The 21,353-nt window shown below is 48.7% G+C and overlaps 1 protein-coding gene across 4 annotated transcripts in view; it reads left to right on the forward strand.

Annotated features, from left to right (window-relative positions):
• Positions 1-17,116, forward strand: part of ABCC6 (ATP binding cassette subfamily C member 6) — a 77,386-nt gene extending 60,270 nt beyond the window's left edge. For 3 of the 4 annotated variants that reach the window (XM_017533128.2, XM_037740110.1, XM_017533141.2), the window contains 6 exons: positions 1,041-1,142; positions 1,629-1,775; positions 11,284-11,442; positions 11,520-11,686; positions 15,966-16,160; positions 16,496-17,116. In XM_017533128.2, the coding sequence (XP_017388617.1) occupies positions 1,041-1,142; positions 1,629-1,775; positions 11,284-11,442; positions 11,520-11,686; positions 15,966-16,160; positions 16,496-16,604 (879 nt within the window). In that variant the 3' untranslated portion in view covers positions 16,605-17,116. The remainder of the gene's footprint in view (positions 1-1,040; positions 1,143-1,628; positions 1,776-11,283; positions 11,443-11,519; positions 11,687-15,965; positions 16,161-16,495) is intronic. The other variant, XM_037740105.1, reaches the window with a different exon arrangement.
• The last annotated feature ends 4,237 nt before the right edge of the window (positions 17,117-21,353 follow it).

Below are 21,353 nucleotides of genomic sequence, written 5' to 3' on the forward strand. Positions count from 1 at the left end.
TTTTTTTTTTTTTAGAAATGGTTTCCCCTTGTTGCTCAGCCTGGTCTCAAACTCTAGGTTCAAATGGTCTGCCTGCCTCAGCCCCCCAAAATGCTAACATTATAGGTGTGAGCCACGGGGCCGTGTTGTTTTGGTTTGAGACAAGGTCGCACCCTGTCACCCAGACTGGAGTGCAGTGATGTGATCACAGCTTGCTGCAGCCTCCAACTTCTGGGGTCAATCTTCCCATCTTGGCCTTCCAAAAAGCTGGCATTACAGGCGTGAGCCACAGTGGACAAGAGCTTTATAAATCTTAACTTATTTAATCCTGCCCACAACCCCACCAGAGTACTATCATTATCCTCATTTTATAGTCGCTGCTAGGCTTAAGGATGAAGTAGGAGGCTGGAGCGTGGGGGGTGGGGGGTATTTTCCTACTACATCCAGAAAGGCCTCTCTGAGGAGGTGACTTAGGAGGAAGTGAGGTCACAGCAGGAGAAAAAGCCCTGGGAGTTGAAGGTTCATCCCTGGTGTGTCAGAGGAACAGCAGGAAAGCGGGTGTGGCTGGAGAGGGTAGGCGAAGGCAGGGGTGCTGGGAGACAAGATTGGGGATGCGATGGCAGGGCTAGAGCTGGTAATGGCTCATAGGAAGGAGCTTGGAGCAGTTTCAAGTGTCACTGGAAGTTAGTGGCCACTTGGTCACTGTGGGGAAGCTGTCAGAATGGAATCAGTGACCCTGGGTCCTGCTGGGTGTCCTTGGGAGGGCCACACACCTTCTCTGGTCCTGTCTTCCCACCTGCATCAAGGCAGTTTGTACAGGCTGATGTCTTAGAGCTGCTTTTTGCTCTGCATGCTCTGATTCTACTGAAGGAAGGGAGGGACCTGTTGTTTGCATCCAAATCCCAATTCCCTGGGTCCAGGTCCTCAGATTGCCCCATTCCTGCCTCCCCTCTTTGCTCCCCTGAGTCTGGCCTCCCAGCAAAGGCTGGAAAACCAGGGGTGCTGATGCAAGCCCTCAAGTGGCCTTGCCAAACCTAGCTTGAGATGCCTTCTTGCACCAGGTGACCCAGACACTGCAGTGGGTTGTTCGCAACTGGACAGACCTAGAGAACAGCATCGTGTCAGTGGAGCGGATGCAGGACTATGCCTGGACACCCAAGGAGGTGATGGGTGGGAGGTGGGGAGGGGTCCCAGCAGGAACATATAGGGGGACAGTGGGTCCCTGTTGACAACTGCTGCAGGCTTTGGAGCTTGCACCCTCTTCTCCCCTGACTCAGCCCCACCACTATAGGTCAGAGTCACAGACAGGGTGTCAGCAATGGTTAGGAGCATAAGGTTTGGAGCCAGGCCAAATCTTGGCTCCTTTGCTTCTGAGCTTGAGGAAAGCTGATCATCTATGGGAGTGGCAGGGGACCACGAGGAACAGCACTGCAACAGCAGTGTAGCTGCAACATGATAGTAACATAACGGCAACAGCAACATGATAGTAACACGTCCCATGCCCGTCCTTGTTGAATTCCCATAACCCTGTAAAACAGGAATAAATATGTCCATTTTGCAGTAGAGAAAACTGAAGCTGAGAGGTGGGCCATCTTGTGTGAAGTCTTAGAGGAAGGCTCCTCTGACTCAGTGTCCCCCTCCTGCTCCAGGCTCCCTGGAGGCTGCCCACATGTTCACCTCAGCCCCCCTGGCCTCATGGTGGGCAGATCGAGTTCCGGGACTTTGGGCTAAGATACCGACCTGAGCTCCCACTGGCTGTGCAGGGCGTGTCCTTCAAGATCCACGCAGGAGAGAAGGTGAGTGGTTGCCTCACAATGTCCTCTTCATGGAGTTCAGGCCAAAGGACTCCAGGGGCCAGGCCCTAAACCCTGGGCACCAGCTGACTCCTCAGTGTCCCCACCTCAGGTACCCTAGCTTTCAGACCTTTTATTCCCTACACAGAAGTCCTCACCTTCCCCAAACCTGCTTCCATCTTGATTTCGTCATCCACCTTGGTGTCCTCAGATGAGGAAGCAACTCCCTGACTTTCTTCTTCCTTTAATGTTAACCTAGCACCTAATACGTGCTGGGCAGTGTGTTAAATGCTCCAAGTACATTTTCCAGTTTGCACAAATGGGTTATTGGCTTTGCTGTGGGAGGCGTTGTGAAAATCACTTCATAGCTCTGTCTCGGTTTTCCCATCTGTAAAATGAGACTGGTAATACTGATTGTTGTGAAGTTTGAATGAACACATAAAAAATGCTTGGCTCATACAAAGTGCTCCAGAAATGTTTACTAATGCTTTTATTATTTGCGTTTTTACTCTGACGACAAACACATAAGGGAGATGCTAGTACCATCCCATTTTACAGAGGCCTTATCGCGCCCCTTTACTGAATGTCTTTCCTCCCTACCCCCTCCTTGTCCCTGATCCCGACTTCCTACTCTAGGTTTCCATGGATGCTGTCTCACCAGCTCCAATCTGGTCTCTTGTGATTTTTAAAAATTAGATCTTATTTTTTTTATTATTATACTTTAAGTTCTAGAGTACATGTGCAGAACGTGCAGGTTTGTTTCATAGGTATACACATGCCATGGTGGTTTGCTGCATCTGTCACCCTGTCATCTACATTAGGTATTTCTCCTAATGCTATTCCTCTCCTAGTCCTCCACCCCCTGACAGGCCCCTGTGTGTGATGTTCCCCTCCCTGTGTCCATGTGTTCTCATTGTTCAACACCCACTTAGGAGTGGGAACAGGCGGTGTTTGGTTTTCTGTTCTTCTGTCAGTTTGCTGAGAATGATGGTTTCCAGCTTTATCCATGTCCCTGCAAAAAAATGTGAACTCATTGTTTTTTATGGCTGCATAGTATTCCATGGTATATATTTGCCACATTTTCTTTTTCCAGTCTATCATTGACAGGCATTTGGGTTGGTTCCAAGTCTTGGCTATTGTGAACAGTGCCACAATAAATATACGTGTGCATGTGTTTTTAATAGTAGAATGATTTATAATCCTTTGGGTGTAATGGGATTGCTGGGTCAAATGGTATTTCTAGTTCTAGGTCCTTGAGAAATCGCCACACTGTTTTCTGCAATGGTTGAACTAATTTACACTCTCACCAACAGTGTAAAAGCATTCCTATTTCTCCACATCCTCTCCAGCATCTGTTGTCTCCTGATTTTTTAATGAATGCCATTCTAACTGGCATGAGATTGTATCTCAACATGGTTTTCATATGCATTTCTCTAATGACCAGTGATGATGAGCTTTTTTTCATGTTTATTGGCCACATAAATGTCTTCTTTTGCGAAGTGTCTGCTCATATCCTTCACCCACTTTTTGATGGGGTTTTTTTCTTGAAAATTTGTTTAAGTTGTTTGTAGATTCTGGATATTAGCCCTTTGTCAGATGGGTAGACTGCAAATTTTTTTTTCCCTTCTGTTGGTTACCGATTCACTCCAATGATAGGTTCTTTTACTGTGCAGAAGCTCTTAAGTTTAATTAGATCCCCTATGTCTATTTTGGCTTTTTTTTTTTTTTTTTTTTTTTTTTTTTTTTTTTTTTTTTTTTTTTTTTTTTTTTTTTGAGACGGAGTTTCGCTCTTGTTACCCAGGCTGGAGTGCAATGGCGCGATCTCGGTTCACCGCAACCTCCGCCTCCTGGGTTCAGGCAATTCTCCTGCCTCAGCCTCCTGAGTAGCTGGGACTACAGACACACGCCACCATGCCCAGCTAATTTTTTGTAGTTTTAGTAGAGACGGGATTTCACCATGTTGACCAGGATGGTCTCGATCTCTTGACCTTGTGATCCACCCACCTCAGCCTCCCAAAGTGCTGGGATTACAGGCTTGAGCCACCGCGCCCGGCGGCTTTTGTTGTTCTAGTCAAGAAGTTCTTGCCCATGCCTATGTCCTGAATGGTATTGCCTAGGTTTTCTTCTAGAGCTTTTATGGTGTTAGGTCTTATGTTTAATCCCTCTGGAGTTAATTTTTGTATAAGGTGTAAGGAAGGGATTCAGTTTGAGCTTTCTGCATAGGGCTAAGCCAGTTTTTCCCACACCATTTATTAAATAGGGAATCCTTTCCCCATTGCTTTTGTCAGGTGTGTCAAAGATCAGATGGTTATGTATGTGTGGTTATTTCTGAGGCCTCTGTTCTATTCCATTGATCTGTATCTCTGTTTTGGTACCAGTACCGTGCTGTTTTTATTACTGTAACCTTGTATTACAGTTTGAAATCAGGTAGCATGATGCCTCCAGCTTTGTTTTTTTCTGCTTAGGATTGACTTGGCTCTGCAGGCTCTGTTTTGGTTCCATATGAAGTTTAAGGTGGTTTTTTTCCAATTCTGTGAAGAAAGTCAATGGTAGCTTGATGGGGATAGCACTGAATCTATAAATTACTTTGGGTACTGTGGCCATTTTCACGATATTCATTCTCCCTAACCATGAGCAGGGAATGTTTTTCCATCTGTTTGTGTCCTCTTTTATTTCCTTGAGCAGTGGTTTGTAGTTCCCCTTGAAGAGGTCCTTCGCATCTCTTTTTAGTTGTATTCCTAGGTATTTTATTCTCTTTGTAGCAGTTGTGAATGAGAGTTCATTCATGATTTGGCTCTGTTTGTCTGTTACGGTGTACAGGAATGCTAGTGATTTTTGCACATTGATTATGTATCCTGAGACTTTGCTGAAGTTGCTTATTGCTTATCACCTTAAGGAGATTTTGGGCTGAGACGATGGGGTTTTCTAAATATACAATCATATCATCTGCACATAGAAACAATTTAACTTCCTCTTTTCCTAATTGAATACCCTTTTATTGTTGTGGGCAGAACTTCACATATTATGTTGAATAGCAGTGGTAAGAGAGGGCATCCTTGTCTTGTGCCAGTTTTCAAAGGAAAAGCTTCCAGTTTTTGCCCATTCAGTATGATATTGGCTGTGGGCTTGTCATAAATAGCTCTTATTATTTTGGGATACGTTCCATCAATACCTAGTTTATTGAGAGTTTTTAGCATAAAGCGCTGTTGAATTTTGTCAAAGGCCTTCTCTGCATCTGTGGAGATAGTCATGTGGTTTTTGTCTTTGGTTCTGTTTATGTGATGGCTTATGTTTATAGATTTGCATATGTTAAACTAGCCTTGCATCCCAGGGATGAAGGTGATTTGATCATGATGGATAAGCTTTTTGATGTGCTGTTGGATTCAGTTTGCCAGTATTTAATGGAGGATTTTTGCATTAATGTTCATCATGGATATTGGCCTGAAATTTTCTTTTTTAGTTATGTCTCTGCCAGGTTTTGGTATCAGGATGTTGGTCTCAAAATGAGTTAGGGAGGATTCCCTCTTTTTGTATTGTTTGGAATAGTTCAGAAGGAATGGTACCAGCTCCTCTTTGTACCTCTGGTAGAATTCGGCTGTGAACTCATCTGGGCCTGCACTTTGTTTTTGGTTGGTAGGCTATTAATTGCTGCCTCAATTTCAGACCTTGTTTGGTGTATTCAGTGATTCAACTTCTTCCTGGTTAGTTTGGGAGGGTGTAAGTGTTCAGGAATTTATCCATTTCTTCTAGATTTACTGGTTTATTTGCATAGAAGTATTTGTAGTAATCTCTGATGGTAGTTTGTATTTCTGTGGGATCAGTGGTGACATCCCCTTTATCATTTTTTATTGCATCTATTTGCTTCTTCTCTCTTTCCTTCTTTATTAGTGTGGTTAGTGGTCTATTTTTTTTTTAAGTTCCTGAATTTATTATTTTTTTTGAAGGGTTTGTGTCTCTGTCTCCTTCAGTTCTGCTCTGATCTTAGTTATTTCTTGTCTTCTGCTAGCTTTTGAATTTGTTTGATCTTGCTCCTCTAGTTCTTTTAATCATGACGTTAGGGTGTTGATTTTAGATTTTTCCTCATTTCTCTTTTGGGCATTTAGTGCTATAAATTTACCTCTAGACACTGCTTTAAATGTGTCCCAGAGATTCTGGTATGTTGCGTCTGAATTCTTAGTGGTTTCAAAGAACATCTTTATTTCTGCCTTCATTTCATTATATATCCAATAGTCATTCAGGAGCAGGTTGTTCAGTTTTCATGTGGTTGTGCGGTTTTGAGTGAGTTTCTTAATCCTGAGTTCTAATTTGATTGCACTGTGGTCTGAGAGACTATCATGATTTCCATTCTTTTGCATTTGCTAAGGAGCATTTTACTTCCAATTATGTGGTAAACTTTAGAATAAGTCTGATGTGGTGCTGTGAAAAACGTATATTCTGCAGATTTGGAATGGAGAGTTCCGTAGATGTCTATTAGGACTGCTTGGTCCAGATCCAAGTTCAAGTCCTGGATATTCTTGTTAATTTTCTGTCTTGATCTACTATTGACAGTGGGGTGTTAAAGTCTCCTACTATTATTGTATGGAAGTCTAAGTTTCTTTGTAGGTCAGTAAGAACTTGTTTTTATGTATCTGGGTACTCCTGTATTGGGTGTGTGTGTGTGTGTGTGTGTTAGCTTTTCTTGTTGCATCGATCCCTTTACCATTATGTGATGCCCTTGTCTCTTTTGATCTTCGTTGTTTTAAAGTCTATTTTATCAGACACTAGGATTGCAAGTCCTGCTTTTTTTTTTTTGCTCTCCATTTGCTTGGTAAATCTTCTTCCATCCCTTTGAGCCTGTATCTTTGCACCTGAGATGGGTCTTCTGAATACAGCACACCAATGGGTCTTGACTCTTTATCCAATTTGCCAGTCTGCCTCTTATGATTGGGGCATTTAGCCCATTTACATTTAAGATTATTATGTGTGAATTTGATGCTGCCATTTTGATGCTAGCTGGTTGTTTTGCCCGCTTGTTAATGCAGTTTCTTCGTAGTGTTGATGGTCTTTACAATTTGGTATGTTTTCGCCGTGGCTGGTACTGATTGTTCCTTTCTATGTTTAGTGCTTCCTTCAGGAGCTCTTGTAAGGCAGGCCTGGTGGTGATGAAATCTCTCAGCAGTTGCTGGTCTGTAAAGGATTTATTTTTCCATCACTTATGAAGCTTAGTTTGGCTGGATATGAAATTCTGGTTGAAAATTCTTTTCTTTAAGGATGTTGAATATTGGCCCCCACTCTCTTCTGGCTTGTAGGGTTTCTGCTGAGAGATCTGCTGTGAGTCTGATGGGCTTCCCTTTGTGGGTAACCCAACCTTTCTCTCGGTCTGCCCTTAGCATTTTTTTCTTCATTTCAACCCTGGTGAATCTAATGATTATGTGTCTTGGGGTTGCTCTTCTTGATGAATATCTTTGTGGTGTTCTAATTCCTGAATTTGAATGTTGGCCTGCCTTGCTAGGTTGGAGAGGTTCTCCCAGATAATATTCTGAAGAGTGTTTTCCAACTTGATTTCATTCTCTCCATCACTTTCACATACACCGATCAAATGGAGATTTGGTCTATTCACATAATCCCATATTTCTTGGAGGCTTTGTTCATTTGTTTTCACATTTTTCTCTCATCTTGCCTTCTTGCTTTACTTCATTGAGTTGCTCTTCAGTCTCTGATAGCCTTTCTTCCACTTGATCGATTCGATTATTGAAACTTGTGTATGCTTCACAAAGTTCTCGTGGTGTTTTTCAGCTCCAGCAAGTCATCTGTGTTAGTCTCTACACTTGTTATTCTAGTTAGCATTTTGTCTCAACTTTTTCCAAGTTTTTAGTTTCCTTGCATTGGGTTAGAACATGCTCCTTTAGCTTGGAGAAGTTTGTTATTACCCACCTTCTGAAGCCTGCTTCTGTCAATTCGTTACACTCATTCTCCATCCAGTTTTGTTCCCTTACTGGTGAGTAGCTGTGATCCCTTGGAGAAGGAGAGGTGTTCTGGTTTTTGGCAATTTCAATTTTGCGCTGGTTTCTTCCCATCTTTGTGGATTTATCTACCTTTGGTCTTTGAAGTTAGTGACTTTTGGATGGGGTCTCTGAGTGGTCGTCCTTTCTGTTGACGTTTCTTTTCGTTAGAAGGAAAACTAACAGGCCTCTCTGCTGGAGGTCCACTCTAAACCCTACTTGCCTGGGAACCACCCCTAGGGGCTGCAAAGCAGCAAATATTGCTGCCTGTTCCTTCGTCTGGTAGCTTCGTCTCAGAAGGATATCCACCAGATGACAGCCATAGCTCTACTGTATGAGGTATCTCCCAGTCAAGATAAACAGGGTCAGGGAGCCACTTGAGGAGGCAGTCTGTCCCTTATCAGAGCTCAGGCACTGTGCTGGGAGATCCATTGCTCCCTTCAGAGCTGCTGGGCAGGGACATTTAAGTCTGCTGAAGCTTAGCCCACAACTGCCCCTTGTCCCAGGTGCTCTGTCCCAGGAAGGTGGGGGCTTTATTTATAAGTCCCTGATGAGCTGCTGCCTTTTTTCAGAGATGCCCTCCCCAGCAAGAAGGGAGTCTAGTGACAGTCTGCATGCAGAGGCCTTGCTGAGCTGCTCTCGGCTCTTCCCAGTTGCCGTGTAAATTTCCTTGTGACTTTGTTTACACAGGCGAGGTTAAAACCAACTACCCAAACTGCAACAATGGCAGATGTCCCTCCCCCTCCCAAGCTCGAACGTCCCAGGTCGAGCTCTGACTGCTGTGCTGGCTGTGAGAATTTCAAGCCAGTGGATCTTAGCTTGCTGGTCTTCTTGAGGGTAGGATCGACCCAGCCATATCACTTGTCTCACTGGCTAAAGCCCCCTTTCTCAGGGGAATGCTGGCTGGCTGGCTGGCATTCCATGCTGCACTGGGGTATGCAAGAGAAAAAATCTGCTGCAGCCAGAATGGCCACCCAGTTTTGTGCTGGAAACCTGGGACACTGGTGTTTTAGGCACTGGAGGGAATCTCCTGGTCTGCAGATTGTGAAGAATGTGGGAAAAGTGCAGTATCTGAGCCGTAGTGTAGGGAAGTGTTCCCAGTGGCTTCCCTTGGGGAGGAGAGGGAGTTCTCTGGCTTCTTGTGCTTCCCAGGTGAGGCGACGCCCGCGGTGCTTTGGCCTGGTGTCCTTGGCCCGCACCCACTGTCTCATCAGTCCCAATGAGATGAACCTGGTACCCCAGTTGGAAATGTGGAGATCACTTGTCTTTTGGGTTGCTCTCACTGGGAACTGCTGACTGGATCTGCTCCTATTTGGTCATCTTGGTGGAAAACTTCTTTTTTTCTGAGACAGAGTCTCACTCTGTCACCCAGGCTGGAGTGCAGTTGCACTGTCTCTGCTCACTGCAACCTCCGCCTCCCAGGTTCAAGTGATTCTCCTCCCTTAGCTTCCTGAGTAGTGGGGATTACAGGTGCATACCACCATGCCTGGCTAATTTTTGTATTTTTAGTAGAGACTGGGTTTTACCATGCTGGCCAGGTTGGTCTCGAACTCCTGACCTCAAATGATCCACCTGCCGTGGGCTCCCAAAGTGCTGGGATTACAGGCATGAGCCACCATGCACAGCCATCCTGTGATCTTGATCAGCGTGACTGACACTGCATGTCATTCCCCTGCTCAAAACCTTCTAATAGTTCCAGCTTCTCTTGGGCTAAAGTCTGAATACCTGACCTTGGTATTCAAGGCTCTGCCTAGCCCAGGTCCTGCCCCCACCTCTTTCATTGCTCTGCCAGGGCTTAGCCAGTGTTGTGGAGCAGCTGTGTCTCTGCCAGGGGGCACGTGGTGCCATGAGCTCCATGAGCTTTTAGTTTTGGAAGCCCACTTGGTGGGTTCATTACCTGGAGTGTTTGCCTTCCTTGAACCTCCTATTCATCCTTCAAGCTTCCATGCAAGTATCTCCTCCTCCGTGAGGCCTTCCCTTTTTACCGCTATCAAATTCCAGGCAGCATGAGCAGCACTGCCTTGCTTTCTTGAATTGCCACAGGTCCAGAGCTTGGTAATAAAGAGTGTTGTTGGCTGGGTGCTGGGGCTTATACCTGCAATCCCGGCATTTTGGGAGGCCAAGGTGGGCAGATCACTTGAGGCTAGGAGTATGAAATCAGCCTGGCCAACATGATGAAACCCCATCTCTACTAAAAATACAAATACCAGCCGAGCATGGTGGCAGGAACCTGTAGTCCCAGCTACTCAGGAGGCTGAGGCAGGAGAGTCTCTTGGCCCTGGGAGGTGGAGGTTGTAGTGAGCCAAGATCACGCAACTACACTCCACCCCGGGTGATAGAGCAAGACTGTGTCTCAAAAATGAATAAATCAATCAATAAAAAGAACATTGTTCATCATACTGTATTACATTTACTCAATTGCACTGTTTGCCAGATGAGATGGTGGCACACTGGAGCTAGGACTCTTTAATTCCTTTACTTCTGGTGCTATACATGTGCCTGGCATACCGTGGGGTGACCCACATGTTTCAGTTATTTATTAAACAAATAATGTCGAGCCCCAGCTTCTGTCGGATGCTGGGGATGCAATAGTAGCAAGAGAGATAAAGATGGACAATGGGTAACAGATGGGAGATGGATAAGAGAATGGACACACAGATAGGATGGACGAATGAGAGAAAAAAGAGAATGAAAGGATTAATAAATTGATGAATGGGGAGAAGAAATGAGAAATGGATGGACAGATGGAATGGAGTAGAAGAATCAGAGGGATGGGATTGGGGATGAATGGGGGGGTGCGTGGGTGGGATGGGATGGAAGAATGAGAGATAGAGGGATGGGATTGGGGATGAATGGGGGGGTGCGTGGGTGGGATGGGATGGAAGAATGAGAGATAGAGGGATGGGATTGGGGATGGGCGGGATGGGATGGGGTGGGAAAAAGGATGACAGAGGGATGGATGGACGCCTGGATGGGGTGGGGGAGTAGAAACGACAAGAGCTGATGGAGAGGTGTAAATAGAAGGATGAGGAAAGATGGAGGAACTAAAGGATGGATGGGGAGGAAGATGGGAGAGAGATATCAGGTAAGGGGAAGATAGAGAAGAATGCAGATGGAAGACTGGCTGGATTGATGGGTGGATATACAGAAAGGTAGATGATGGAAGGGGAGCCTTTACACAGTGAGGGATGGGCAGATGGATCTGGAGCATAGTGGAAACATAGCCCCCAAAAGATAAGAGACATTTGGCCGGGCGCGGTGGCTCACACCTGTAATGCCAACACTTTGGGAGGCCGAAGCGGGCAGATCAGGAGGTCAGCAGTTTGAGACCAGCCTGACCAAGATGGCAAAACCCCATCTCTACTAAAAATACAATTAGCCGGATGTGGTGGCAGGTGCCTGTAATCCCAGCTACTCAGGAGGCCGAGGCAGAAGAATCGCCTGAACCCAGGAGGTGGAGGTTGCGATAGATCATGCCATTGCACTCCAGCCTGGGCAACAAGTCAGACCAAGGCTTTCCTCCCGGGCAGGTGGGCATCGTTGGCAGGACAGGGGCCGGAAAGTCCTCCCTAGCCTGTGGGTTGCTGCGGCTCCAGGAGGCAGCTGAAGGCGGGATCTGGATCGATGGGGTCCCCATTGCCCACGTGGGGCTGCACACACTGCGCTCCAGGATTACCATCATCCCCCAGGTGAGGCCGGTCACGTGGTGGGCAAAGGTGGGAGGCATGATGGGGCCCTGCTCTGATCCACCACCCCTCCCCGCCAGGACCCCATTCTGTTCCCTGGCTCTCTACGGATGAACCTCGACTTGCTGGAGGAGCACTCGGACGAAGCTATCTGGGCAGCCCTGGAGACGGTGCAGCTCAAAGCTTTGGTGGCCAGCCTGCCTGGCCAGCTGCAGTACAAGTGTGCCGACCGAGGCGAGGACCTGAGGTATGGTGATCCCACCATGGCCAGGACCGGCAGGGAGTGGGGGGAGAGGCGGGTATGGCCAGGCTCTCCCCAGGGGCCCTGAGGAAATGCCTCCCCTCGTAGGATTATTACTCTTATATGAGTGACCACGTCTCTCTTTTTTGACATAGTTTCACTCTTGTTGCCCAGGCTGGAGTGCAATGGCATGATCTATCGCAACCTCCACCTCCTGGGTTCAAGCGATTCTTCTGCCTCGGCCTCCTGAGTAGCTGGGATTACAGGGACCTGTCGCCACATCCGGCTAATTGTATTTTTAGTAGAGATGGGGTTTTGCCATCTTGGTCAGGCTGGTCTCAAACTGCTGACCTCCTGATCTGCCCGCCTTGGCCTCCCAAAGTGTTGGCATTATAGGTGTGAGCCACCGCGCCCGGCCAAATATCTCTTATCTGCAATTCCAAGCTCCAACACAGTCTCTGAATACCAAGATTTCCCCCCCAAAATTAGCCTTCCAAACTTATTTGGTGGTAAAACCCAACCTCAAGTGACATAGGGCTACTGATAGCCTTTATTGCTCTTGCTCAGTATTTATTTTGCTATAAAAATATTGTTTGATATTGGGTGGTAACCTCATCACTCACTGGGACTATAAGTAACAGAAATTTTTTAAAAAAATGTCAAGTGTGGGCTGGGTACTGTAGTTCATGGCTGTAATCCCAACACTTTGGGAGGCTGAGGCAGGAGGACTGCTTGAGTCCAGGAGTTCAAGACTAGCCTGGGCAACATAGGAAGACCCCATCTCTAGGACTACAAGCATGTGCCACCATGCCTGGCTAATATTTTTTTTCATAGTTATTTGGGAGGCTGAGGTGGGAGGAAAGCTTGAGCCAGAGAGGCGAAGGTTGCAGTGAGCCGAGATCATGCCACAGCACTTCAGCTTGGGTGACAGAGTGAGATCCTATCTCAAAAAAAAAAAGTTTGTAGGCGTGGTGGCTGACATCTGTAATCCCAGCACTTTGGGAGGCTGAGGTGGATGGATCACCTGAGGTCAAGAGTTCAAGACCAGCCTGGCCAACATGGTGAAATCCCATCTCTACTAAAAATAAAGATATTAGCTGGGTATGGTGGCAGGCGCCCGTAGTCCCAGCTACTTCGGAGGCTGAGGTAGGAGAATTGCTAAGATCATGCCAAGATCATGCCACTGCACTCCAGCCTGGGCTCCATCTCAACAACTAAAAATTGTGGGAAAAAATACACATAAAATTTACTATCTCAACTTTTGTTTTGGAGACAGAGTCTGGCTCTGTCATCCAGGCTAGAGAGCAGTGGTGTAATCTCGGCTTACTGCAACTTCCGCCTCCCAGGCACAAGCCTTCCTCCCACCTCAGCATCCCGAGTAGCTGGGATTAGAGGTGTGAGCCACCATGCCCAGCTCAACTTTATTCTGTGGAGACAGGGTTTCGCCATGTTGCCTAGGCCTCCCAAAGTTCTGGGATTACAGGTGTAAGCTGCCACGACCAGCCCATCTCACCCGTTTTTCAGTGTGCAGTTTCCGTAGTAGTATATACATTCAGTTCCACAACAAAACGGAAACTGCACCCATGAAACCCTAACTCCCCCGCTCCCCAGCCCCTGGTCACCAGCATTTTACTTTTTTTTTGAAACAAGAGTTTGACTGTTGTTACCCAGGCTGGAGTGCAATGGCATGATCTCCACTTACTGGAACCTCCGCCTCCTGGGTTCAAGCGATTCTGCTGGTTCAGCCTCCCAAGTAGCTGGGATTATAGACATGCGCCACCCTCCCCCCGCCAGTTTATTTTGTATTTTTTAGTAGAGATGGAGTTTCTCCATATTGGTTAGGCTGGTCTCAAACTCCTGACCTCAGGTAATCCATCCGCCTTGGCCTCCCACAGTGCTGGGTGTGAGTCACGGCGCGCAGCCTCTACTTTCTGTATCTCTGAATGTGACTACTGTGGATGAAAGTGGAATCATAGTATCTGTCTTTTGTGACTGGCTTGTTTCACGTAGCATGATGCCCTCAAGGTTCATCCATGGTGTAGCACTGTCAGATTCCCTTCCTTTTTAAGGCTGAATCATTTTCCATTACAGGGATAGACCACATTTTGCTTACCCATTTATCTGCCAGTAGGTACCCAGGCTGTTTCTACCTTTTGGCCACTTTGAATAATGCCACGATGAACATAGTTGTACAGGTGTATGCGTTTAAAAAAAAAAACCAAGGTGGCCAGGCGCGTTGGCTCACCCCTGTAATCCCAGCACTATGGGAGGCCGAGGTAGGCAGTTGAGACCAGTCTGACCAATATGGTGAAGCCGTGTCTCTACTAAAAATACAAAAATTAGCCAGGTGTGGTGGCAGGTGCCTATATTCCCCACTACTCAAGAGGCTGAGACATTGAGGCAGGAGAATGGCTTGAACCCAGGAGGCAGTGGCTGCAGTGAGCTGAGATCGCACCACTGCACTCCAGCCTGGGCAACAGAGCAAGACTCCCTCTCAAAATAAAACAAGGTGTTCAGGATTTATAAACCCCTCTGACCCTGAGGGTGTCAGAAGGGCTGGCAGTAGGCAGTAATTTCCAGCACTAGAGAGGCAGCGTTGCTTGGTGGGTGAGAGTATACACAGGTGACAGACTGCCTGGGCTCAGATCCAGGCCCCCCACTTGCCAGCTCTAGGATCTTGGGCAACTTACCCATCTCTTGTGCCTCAGTTTCTCATCTGCAAAATGGAAATAGCACCCACCTACTTTGTAAGGATTGAGTTATATGCACAAAGTTGTTGCAACAGTGCCAGGCAGAGAGGAAGCAGTAAATATTCATTACAGTCCTCAGAGTCACACTCCTGATAATGTCATTTCAGAGTTGGAATTGGAGGCCTGAGCCTTGCCTGAGGTCACACAGCTTGTAAGTAGTGAGGTCGGGACAAGACCCAGGCCCTCTAACGCCTGTGTGATCATAGTGGGTTCTGATCATCTAAAGGGATGCTTTAGACGTTTTGTGGAAAGGTTTACTATGTAAGACAGCCATGCTGGGTCCCAGGGCCCCGTTCCCACCTGGGTCAGGGACTCACTGGCCTCACGACCTGGAATCTCAACTTCTCCACTTGTAATTAGAGGATGCTACTCTGTGCCAAGGGCTTACTCTGTGACAAGCCCACACACTTTTACATGACTTATCTTCACAATTTAGTGGGGGTGGGGGGATCCACAGACTCTGGGGTCATAGGACTTGGGTTCAAATTAGGGACCCACCACTAGCCTTGAGACCTTGGTCAAGCCACTGAGCTTCTCTGTATCTGTGTCCTCCTCTTTTAGAAGAGGTGAATAATAATACCTTCCTTTGTGGACTTGAGGAGGATTGAGTCAGCATATATACAAGCACTTACAATGTCTGGTACAAGATGAAGACGCAGAAATAGAAATAGCCATAGACAGGCCAGGTGCGGTGGCTGATGCCTGGAATCCCAAGTCCCACCCGTGTGTTGTACATGTGTACATTTAAGGCCCACTTGACACCAGCCTGGAATGTCTTAGGAAGAGCATAGATTGTATTCTGGAAGCAGTGGGGGGTCATCGTAGGTTTGTTGGCAAGGGCAGGACTGAAGTCAAAGCTGTGCTTTCGCTGTTGGAGGAAATGTCAATTAGTGCAGCCGTTACAGAAAACAGCAGGAGGATTTCTAAAAAAAAAAACGGAAGTAGAACTACCAGGGGGTGGTGGCTCATGCCTGCAGCCCCAACTTTGGGAGGCCAAGGCAGGTGGATCACCTGAGGTCAGAAGTTTGAGACCAGCCTGGACAACATGGTGAAACCCTGTCCCTACTTAAAAAATACAAAAAATTAGCCTAGCGTGGTGGCGCATGCCTGTAATTCCAGCTACTTGGGAGGCTGAGGCATGAAAATCGCTTGAATGAGGTAGAGGTTACAGTGAGCCGAGATTGTGCCACTGTACTCCAGCGTGGGTGAAGAGCGAAATTCCATCTCAAAAAAAAAAAAAAAAAGAAAAAAGCAAAGAAAGAAAAAAAAATGGCCATCAAAAGAAACAAGTGAAATACTCATTTCACAGGCGGGAAAATGGAGACACAAAGGATTTGAATGACTTGGCTAGTCAGCCTGCTCAAAGCTGGCAGGAAAGGGATTCCTATCAGCTCTGCAGCCGGCAGACCCCCTGTATGGGGGTGTCTGAACACAGGCACCTCACTCTTGCACTCTCACAAACCTGTTTCTGGGCACACCCCACACATCACGATGTGCCAACACACATCCCACCTAATTGTCCCAATCATTCCCAGTGTGGGCCAGAAACAGCTCCTGTGTCTGGCACGTGCTCTTCTCCGGAAGACCCAGATCCTCATCCTGGACGAGGCTACGGCTGCTGTGGACCTGGGCACGGAGCTGCAGATGCAGGCCGCGCTCGGGAGCTGGTTCGCACAGTGCACCGTGCTGCTCATCGCCCACCGCCTGCGCTCCGTGATGGATTGTGCCCGGTAAAGCCCCCGCCCCGGCCAGACCTCAAGGCAGCTCTGCAGCAGGGTGGGGGGAGAGCAGAGGCAGTCGCGGGCCACTGGCTCCAGGTTAGAGCTGGAAGGGCCCTGAATGGGGCCAGAGCAGGAGGAATGCCCGAGAACACCCACCAAGCGGGAAGGCTGCCCAAGGACGTACGCCCAGCACACGTGTCCAACCCAGCTGTGAGGGTCCGGAAGCCGCACAGAAAGCAGGAGATCTATGGAGAAAACCTCAGTGCAGACACACTGGGCTCTCACAGCTGCCAAGAGCCTGGGCTGGTGTCCAAAGAGCCTCTCTGTCTCCCTCTCTCCCGCAGGGTTCTGGTCATGGACAAGGGGCAGGTGGCAGAGAGCGGCAGCCCAGCCCAGCTGCTGGCCCAGAAGGGCCTGTTTTACAGGCTGGCCCAGGAGTCGGGCCTCGTCTGAGTCAGGGTCCTCAACCGTCCCCCGTCCCACTGGGCCAGCCCGCAGAGCCTGCAGTGCTGGAGATGGAAGTGGTCCCAGGATCATCGACAGCTTCATGCGATGTTGAGTCTAGACCTGTTTTTGCTCTCTGGGAGGAAAATGGCAGAGAAAGTGGCCTATGGTCACACAGCACCAGAGCCGGAAGGACCTAGGAATACACAAATCACCTGCAGCCAGTGTCAGCAGTGACCCTCAGCCCTGGCTGAGCCCTGGACTCAGCTGGGGACTCGAGCACCTGCCTAGGCTTGCCCCAGACCCTTAAATCGGAATCCCTGGGGCTGGGGACTGCAATGGTGTGTCTTACAAATTAACTGTTTTATTTTTGGATAATCCTAGATTCACATGCAGTTAAAGGAAACAATATCAAGAAATTCACGTATTCGTTACCCCATTTCTCCCAATGGCAACATCTTGCTAACTCTAGTATAGAGTATCACAGCCAGGGAATTGCCATCGACACACCGGTCTTGCTCTGATTTCCCATTTGACTTCTACGTGCGTGTATTTATTTTGGTCTATGCAGTTTTATCACACATGTAGGCTTGTGAATCCACACCATGGTGAGGATACGGAGCAGCCACCACCATTTTCTGACCATACCCATCTCCCGCACCCGTGCCCCCAGCCACCAGGCTCTGTTCCCCAGTTTTGTGTATATACAGATAGATCTATATATATCTTTTGAGACAGTCTCACCCTATGGCCCAGGCTGGAGTGCAGTGGCACAATCTCAGCTCACTGCAGCCTCCACATCCCAAGTTCAAGTGATTCTGGTGCCTCAGGCTCCCGTAGTATTTGGGGTTACAGGCATGTGCCACCATGCCCAGCTAACTTTTGTATTTTTTAGTAGAGAGGTTGCACCATATTGGCCAGGCTGGTCTTGAACTCCTGGCCTCAAGTGATCCACCCTCCTTGGCCTCCCAGAGTGTTGGGATTACAGGCGTGAGACACGGCACCTGGTCGTTGTTATGTAATTGTAAAGCTCCCCCATAGGATTCCAGAGTGCAGCCAGGACTGAGAACTACAGCCCCCATGTCTCTGCTCCTCCTCCCCCACCGGCGAGGAGCTCCAGGGACACAAACCCCCCATGCCAAGCATGGGCCCTCTCCACTCATGAGCAAGTCAAATTTGCATGTTGTGTGTCTAAAAGAACAGAGGAGCCAGGACTACTCAGCCCTCAATGGGAGAATTTGCGGAGAACTTGGAGCATTTCTTTTTTCAGAGAGTTTTGCTGTCGCTCAGGCTGGAGTGCAGTGGCGCAACCTCAGCTCACTACAACCTCCATCTCCCAGGCTCAAGCAATTCTCCCACCTCAACCTCCCAAGTAGCTGGGATTACAGGTGCCTGCCACCATACCCGGCTAATTTTTGTATTTTTAGCAGAGACGGGGTTTTACCATGTTGACCGGGCTGATCTCCAACTCCTGACCTCAGGTGATCTGCCCACCTCGGTCTCCCAAAGTGCTAGAATTACAGGCGTGAGCCACCACGCCTGGCGGGTGCATTTCTTACATGTGGTTGCTAAAGACCAAATTCCAGCGTCCTGGGGGCACCCCAGCAACCATCAGAAAACGTGGAGTGTTTCTGTTCACTATTCTGCCCCAGATGCTGCTGACATCCAGAGCCCGGACCCCACTGAGCATGGAGAACTTGCTGGAACCCAAGGCGGCCAATGCACAGCTCATTGCATTCCTCACACATTACTTTTCGAAACAGAGACTTACTCTGTTACCCAGGCGGAAGCCCAGTGCCACAATCTCGGCTCACTGCAACCTCTGCCTCTCGGGTTCAAGCAATTCTCCTGCTACAGCCTGCTGATTGAGTAGCTGAGATTACAGGCATCCACCACCACACCCAGCCAATTTTTGTATTTTTACTAGAGCTGGAGTTTCACCATGTTGGCCAGGGTGGTCTTGAACTCCTGACATCAGGTCATCCAACCCCCTCAGCCTCCCAAAGTGTTGGGATTACAGCCGTGAACCACTATGCCCAGCTGCCTCACACCTGTTTCTGACAGCGGTCAGAATATTATTGGACTCACCAAACCAGCTTCAGTCACCAGGAAAGAGGAACCACGTCCAACACAGCCAAGCTTAAGGCCACAGAGAGATCGCTGGGAAGGGAGGGCAGCGTGAGACGCCAGGTAACTCCCTTGATCCTAACGACACCAGCCAGGGCGTCTCACTGACCTCATGGCACTGCTGCAAGGATAACCTAAGTTAATACATGGATTTGAATGTGTGGACGCAGAGAAGGCAATACCCCAGGCTTTCTCAACCTTAGCATTACTGACACATGGGGCCACATGTCTGTGCTGTGCGGACACGTCCTGTACACCGTAGGACGGTCAGCAGTGTCCCTGGCCTCTTACTAGATGCCAGTAACATCCTCCCCCTACCACCACCACAGTTGTGACAAAGTATCTTCAGACACTGCCCCACATCCCCTGGGGAGTCAAAACCACCTGGCTGGGCCAGACACAGTAACTCACACCTTATAATCACGCTGGGAGGGCGAGGTAGGCCGATCACTTAAGGTCAAAAGTTTGAGACTAGCCTTCCTAACATGGTGAATCCCCGGCTCTATCAAAAATATAAAAATTAGCTGGGTGTGGTGGCAGGCTCTAGTAAGTGCAGCCACTAGGGAGGCTGAGGTAGGAGAATCGTTTAATCCCAGGTGGAAGAGCCTGCAATGAACCGAGATCACGCCACTGCACTGCAGCCTGGGAGACTGCCTGAAAAAAAAGAAAAAAAAAACCACAACAGAAAGACCCACTTAGTTGAGAATCCCCGATCTAACCTGCCCCGCTGCCATCCATCATCCACGGATACTTGGGTGGTGGCTGTGCCGGTGCCGGGCGGAGGGGGGAGGCGGGGAGTCCACCTTTTCTTGAGGACACAGGGCCTGCTCCGTCCATCTGGTCAAGGGACTTTCTATTGGCCCATCCTGACAGGATTTTGTGATGCCCTTTTGGCCTGGAGTAATCTAAATCTAGATGGAAATGCAGCTTCTACCTCCTTCAAAGTGGGGCAGGGAGTCCACAGTTTTCACCTGCCCCAAGTCATGCCCACAGAGCTGCGGACCTACAACTGCCTACTCCTAGCTCCATTTCACAGGTGAGGAAACTGAGGCTCGAGGAGTTGACATGACTTCACAACTCCTCACAAGCAGATGACCAAGTTAGGACAGAGTGGGGATCTGCTTGTGAGTCTAAGGCCAGAGTCATTGCACCGGGCACGTGCGTGCTACAGACGAAGGAAGGGCGGCAGATGCAGCCTTTGTCTTTTCTCTGCCTGGAGCTGAGCCCCCTGACAGCCCTGCACAGTGACCCCAGGCAGGTGCTGCCGTGTGGGCATTTGGCAAACTCGACTGGGCATGAGGCAGGGCCACCAGATGCTCTTTTCTCGGCTGTGTGCCAGGGAGCAGAGTGTGGGCCACAGGCAGCCAGCACGTGGGAACTGGTGCCTGCCCGTCTGCTAACGAGGCTGCTGTCCGGCCTGCACCACAGCTGCCTGGAGATGTGCCAGTACGACTGCCCGAGCCATTCATCCCCTGACACTGGCTCTGGCCAGCAGCGCCTGGCTGGCAGGTGGAACACGAATGAGATCCAGCAAGGCTGCGGACCCCCTCCCTCGGTCAATGCCTGCACCCGGCAGACTCTTCAAACTCAACGCTGTCCACACTGCCACTGCAAACACCAAACTACCTGCACCTGACACTGCTCTAAATGCCTGCCACATACTCATCCAGCAGACACAGGGAGGAAACCCCCATCACTGGGCCCCTCAAAAGGATGCTTTGATAAGGAAGGTCCTACCATCAGACCCTTTTAGCCGATGAGAAAGAGCGTGAGTGGTGTCTCTGCCCTAGTGGTCTGGCTTCAAAGCCTGTGTCCTCACCACCAGGCTACCTTGCCTCTTTTTCTTTAAAAAAAAAAAATAATAATTACAGGCAGGAGCCACTCCATCCGGCCAATACTGTGAATTCTAATGGTCACAACTTCAGCTTCTCACTGGGCACCTTCATACTCCGGTCCTAACGCAAGCCAACGACTTCATTCAGGCATGAGCCACCACGCCTGGCGATGCTACCCATTCTCATGGTAATGACCTTACTAGCCTTTCACAAGTCACCTTCATACTCTGTGGTTCCCAGTGCATGCCAGTGGTTTCAGTGGGGCGTGAGTCACCGCACCCAGACAATACCGCTAATTCTAATGGTCATCACCTCAACCGACTTCTCTGGACACCTTTGTACACCACAGTCCCTAGTGCAAGCCAACAATTTCAAACAGGGACAGCAAGCCTTGAGGGAACACATGGCAGTGATGGAACGTTCCGTGTGCACATGTACTTGGTACATGGTTTTAGGAGTGGGAGAAATGGTGTGCTCCCCAAACGTAAGGAGTTCCTTACTGCCCAGATTCACCCAGTTCAAAGCTAGAAACCAAACACTCTAGTCTGACTACTCCACTACCCACAACTTAGGGACCACGTCAATTAGGAAAGCGGAAAATACTTCTCTTCCGCCAACACTGCTCCATTTCTGGCCTCCCGCGGTGGTTGGGTGGGGAACAGGTGACTCATTTGGGCTAATGAGCTGTGAGTGGGATTCACTGCGTCAGTTCTGGTTTTAGACACAAAATAGTGGGGGAGAGTCGTCCACTCTCTTCTCTCACTGTGGGGACCTGGAAGCCAGCCCTTGGGAGGCC

The sequence above is a fragment of the Cebus imitator genome, unplaced genomic scaffold (genome assembly GCF_001604975.1).
Source record: "Cebus imitator isolate Cc_AM_T3 unplaced genomic scaffold, Cebus_imitator-1.0 Scaffold4, whole genome shotgun sequence".
NCBI classification, from domain to species: Eukaryota; Metazoa; Chordata; class Mammalia; order Primates; family Cebidae; genus Cebus; species Cebus imitator.